The sequence below is a fragment of the Colletes gigas genome, unplaced genomic scaffold, assembly GCF_013123115.1.
Source record: "Colletes gigas isolate AHSC1104 unplaced genomic scaffold, ASM1312311v1 Colletes_gigas_Sc00026, whole genome shotgun sequence".
Taxonomy (NCBI): Eukaryota; Metazoa; Arthropoda; class Insecta; order Hymenoptera; family Colletidae; genus Colletes; species Colletes gigas.
The window spans coordinates 1,543,353-1,548,268 of NW_025106655.1; the positions used below are offsets into that span (position 1 = coordinate 1,543,353).

Sequence of the window (4,916 nt, forward strand, 5' to 3'; positions counted from 1 at the left end):
GTTTGCTGCTATTTCCCGATGGAATTTGTATCCGCCAACCATAAACTGTAAAACTTTCTACATATTTTGCGCGCAGGAAATCTTGAAGAATTCTCGCGTGCAATAACTAATGGGCACGGCAGAATGTTTGTTATCGGGGCAAACAATATTCTCGGTCTCCTCACGTTTTCCATCTGTGCGCAAATCCACACGGAATGTTTGTGTCAACTTCTACATTTTTCTGCGCTTCGTGGAAGTCGTTGAAACAGTCAGAAATATAGCTGAGGTATTCGTGTCAAGAGTACCACCGTGCAATCGTATATCGAAGCATCCGTCAACACGCTAACCTCGTTATCATACTCGATCGAACACATCTCTAAACCGATTTAACGGGTTTAATAACGCTAGATCTAGAGGGTTTCATATATTTTAGATTTTAGTATCGGTGTAAGTCGTGTTCAGAATTATTACTTTTATCAGGAAGTAATTTTTCAGTAAGCAAACTTAGTTAAAATGTGTTATATAAGCTTTACTTACCAACGTTACTTCACAACTTCGTGTTTTCTATTTTTCTTCACTAGATTTACGTGCATTGATTGCACATATTATTATTGAAACCTGTCATGTTGGCGGTTACATTAAAATACGGGTTCTCTAAATCTAGTGTTAAAATTCGAGATTATCTACCAAGTTAAAATATTTAAAAGCGAAAAAAGCGAGTTTGTTTAAATTCCCTTATTAGATACTATTTTTTCAAACTGTTGATGTTTTTTTTATTATTGTTACTGCGATTTGAAACAAATTGAAGTTCTTCACACTGAATTATTTAAATTTTCCTCGTCATCTCAACAACAAAAAGACACTAAACTCGAATTTAGAAGGAGAAACTAATGAAAACTAACAATAGAAACAAACAATACTATTGCCTTAAGTGTATAGACTGGTTTAGCTCTAGTAAATCAAATGAAAAATGGATGCAATATATTAGAGTGCAAGGATTGGGCACACGAAGAGTGCATTAAACAACACGATGCAAGTAGACGGTGTTTTCATGGAAATTTGTCGTCCAGCGAATATCTTAAATTTCTTTTAATTGCCATGGTTCATTCGACAAACGACGTATGCGCAAAACGGAGCAGGTAAACAGTGAGAAAGATCGAAGAAGCTCGTGGGAACAGAAACTTTATTCAATTTCAATTGTACCTAGCGCGGCATTACCACGCTGAGAATCCAAACAGGTCGACGACATTTTATTACGTGTTAGTGATCTTTAAAAAATGGTGTCTTACTTGCTTACAGGACGACCGTATCACGATCTCCGCGTACCGAGGTGTGTAATACCGTGATACATTTCAATTATACGTAAGCACGTATATATCGATACATATACATACATACATACATACAGAAGGTCAAGGGCTCGCGCAGAATATATCTTCGTGCACGTTCTTGTACCGTTCGGAAACGGTACACGGATGATAATAAAGATGAGCTATATTAAACTTTAAACTATTTTATATTACACTTTGAACAAGCCGGGTTCGCTTCAGTCTGGTGACCCCCACGAGTTTTCGTAAGGACGACGCGATCGTCTTGCGGCTCTCCCTCTCTCCCTCTCTCTCTCTCTCTCTCTCTCTCTCTCTCTCTCTCTCTCTCTCTCTCTCTCTCTCTCTCTCTCTCTCTCTCTCTCTCTCTCTCTCTCTCTCTCTCTTTTATTTACACGAATCTCCAAACTCGCGGGTAGAATCCCACGATTGGCACCGCCGATATCGATTACCACATCGGTATCGCGAATAAATACACCGAGACACCGGCCTCAAACAAACTGGTCCGTCCCACCGCAAAACGTACCGACTTCCGATTGGCGGAACGCGAGGATTCGACGCCGCGAGCTCATTGGCGACGGCTCCGGCGCGTTCCGGGCAGCCGCGAACGTGTTCTTTCGAGGTCAGCGGTTAACCTTTCACGGCTTGAAATCTCTTCCAACGGGCCCAGAAAAGTTCCTCCGCGAGCTCTTTTACCCAGAACGTAGCCGCGAAAGGCTAACCCTTAAGGATCGTCAAAATGCACCCGGCGCGTTTCAGGTGGAATTCTACCCCTGAATTCCAGGGAACATACATACATTCCTTATACATTTATTTATATAGTACACATATATTCTTTCCCTAACACATGTTGCACGATACATGGGACTCGAGGGAACCGAGGATCTCGTTGCTCGGCGCCAGAGTTCACTTCGTCAACGAATCTCGCACTGTCGTTTAGGTCCGAGGTAAACGTTGGATTGGCATATCGGAGCAACTCGATAATTTTGGCACTAGTTGGCACCAACTAGCAACGGAACGAGAGGAATTTCCCTAGGTCGAGCCACCATTGTCACTTCGACAACGACGGATCCGGAACACTTGGCGCGGGTTCCTTAGGGCCCATTAGACGCTGGACCCGTTACTCGAGGCGGCGGACACGTAGTAACTCCTGACTTGCAAATGATTGTGGATATGTAACCCAGCTAACTGGGGACTGGAGTTCTGAATGCCCTGGTTGGTCCAGTGGCCGTCGGACGAGATGACTTTGGCGTCCGGACTGGCCGACGGCGTGTTCGGCGAGGGTAGAGCGTTCGTTTCGGCGACCACGTCCACGTCCACGTCCTCCTCGTCCTGGTCGGGCTCCTGTAGATCGTGGAGCTCGTCCTCGCTGCAGCTGAACCTCCTCGACTTGACCGGCCTGAGATCGGACTCGATTTGGTGCTGGTCGTCCGGCGCTAGGAGGGACGCCACGTCGAACTGCCTCTTTCTCGCCGGTTGGAACGACGATTGTCGCAGAGATTGGCTCTGGAACTGCTGTTGGCTTTGTTGTTGTTGCTGCTGTTGCTGGTGATGGGGATGATGGTGATGGGGCGTCCATATGCCGGGTATGGGCTGCGAGGCAACGGGTCCGAGGGTCGCCGGCGGGGGCGGCGTGGCTGGCAGAGGCGGAGGACTCGGACTGTCCGGTTCCTCGTCGACCGCCAACCCCATGTGCCTGCGTACCTTCCTCTGAGCCTTGCGTCTGCGAAAGTCTCCCCGTCGGAAGTCCTCGAGATTCGCGGGGTGGATCGCCCAATAGTGGCCCTTTCCGTTCGCGCTTCTGCCAGACTTCACGAAGCAATCGTTCAGAGAGAGATTATGCCTGATGGAGTTCCGCCAGCCGGGACCGCGAGTACGAAAGTATGGATAGTGCTCGAGGATGTGCTGATAAATGTCAGAGAGGACCAGCTTCTTTTCCGGGGAGGACAAGATCGCCATGGCGATCAGACCGATGTAGCTGTGCTGGGGCTTCGGTTCTTCCGGTATTCGCTGATGATGAGGATGCAACAGAGCCATGGACAGAGCCAATCTGCTGGGGTAGCCCGCGGCGGCGGCCGCCGGGTAGAGAGGCAACGGCGCCGGGAATCCGGGACTCATCGCCAGGTGAGTTGTAGCACTGGACGGCGGATGACCGACCCCCGGATGCTGGGGATGCAGTTGCTGGGCCAGTCTTAACCTCTCCGCCATCGCGTAATGGTACAATTGGAGTCGGTAGTGTTCGAGGCCGGGCAGGAAGCCGGCCATAGGGTTGCCCAGACCGACGGCCAGCGGCTCCTTCGCCGGGGGTGGACTCTCGTTGCTGCACATGATTTCTGTCTGAACCTGGCTCCCGTTCGGATCTCCCGACGGGTCGTAAGGATCGATCACTATGGCTTGGCTTTTACACAAGTTTCACATTAAACTTCACGATCTGTTTCCTCGAGGCATTCGTCGACGATCGCGGGGTTGGTCTGCGTCACTGATCGCGCGAACTGTCGATGGGGTTAACGAAACGAAATTACAGATTGCCTCGTAGCGGCGATCGATCGCGGACCTCGATGTTTTCCAACGGTTTTCAGGCTGTTTGTCACGATGCGCTTCGTGCGACCGACTGGTCATGATTTACGATTCGGCCGTCTGCCAGGAGCACCGATGGCTTCTCCCCACTAGATCCTCGGGGAGAAACGGCAGGCTCCGCCCGTTTACCCAGAACGGTGTACGGGTTTCAGCCGGGAAACCAGAACCCGTGTACCGATTCTCCGACCAATAAGCACCGAGAGGGCGGCCGAAGATGGAACCCTCTGCCATCCGCCACACCTACCACGATGGATATTGATCCTGCATTCCGTAATCTACCACCCGGGGGCGGTGGTGGTGACGGCGTCGCCTTGTCATGGTGCTGGCTAACGCTGTCGTTGTCTCTTATCTGGCCGGCTACAAAGCTCGATATCATACCCGATCCGTACACCGGGAGGACCACCAATGCGTTTCCTCTTTCGTCCGGGAATAGGCGACGAGATGTTTCCGGCTAGTGTCGACTCGTTTCGAGGATCGCTGACCAAAAGGTACTCCGTTCTGGCTCATTTGTTTCCTCCGTAGATGATGAATTATGCTTCGCGCGTTCCTCTTCTTCTTTATACTTCAACTCGCATTCGTTAGATTCTGTTATTTACTTCGCCGTCTTTGAGAAATTTTAAATGCTGCGATAAATTCTTTCGAACGATCGGTATTGAGACGGTCAAAATGATTGGTTTTGTCATTTATAATAGTGATTTTCAGTAGGGTAGATGGGATCACGTATATTGCAAGTATACTCGAACCTCTAAATATTTTGTTTGTTTAAAGTAATAGCACGTAAAAAACAAATAACACTTGTTTTATATACTTCTACTGTATTTTGGAGTATGCTTTGGAGTATGCTTTGGAGTATACTTCCATATTTTCCAATTGCTTGGAAAACTAAATGCTTTGTCAAATTCCGGAAGTAAATAGACCACCAATAGCCACATTAGCACTCAAAAAAACATGTTCTGATTATTTTATTAACAATCCCCTAAAACTGAAGAAGCAAACATGTTTCATAAATTGTTAAATTACCAAATAAGGAAATGA

At 48.0% G+C, this 4,916-nt stretch overlaps 1 protein-coding gene across 1 annotated transcript; it reads right to left on the bottom strand.

The window, feature by feature from the left end:
- Positions 1–2,408: 2,408 nt before the first annotated feature.
- LOC122401621 (fork head domain-containing protein FD4-like) lies at positions 2,409–3,632 on the bottom strand. Its single transcript, XM_043403858.1, has one exon. The coding sequence runs from the start codon at positions 3,630–3,632 to the stop codon at positions 2,409–2,411; it is 1,224 nt and encodes a 407-aa protein (XP_043259793.1).
- Positions 3,633–4,916: the final 1,284 nt, after the last annotated feature.

Bases quoted from the DNA above. Each gene is read 5' to 3' on its own strand.
- LOC122401621 (XM_043403858.1), bottom strand. From the start codon at position 3,632: ATGTGCAGCAACGAGAGTCCACCCCCGGCGAAGGAGCCGCTGGCCGTC.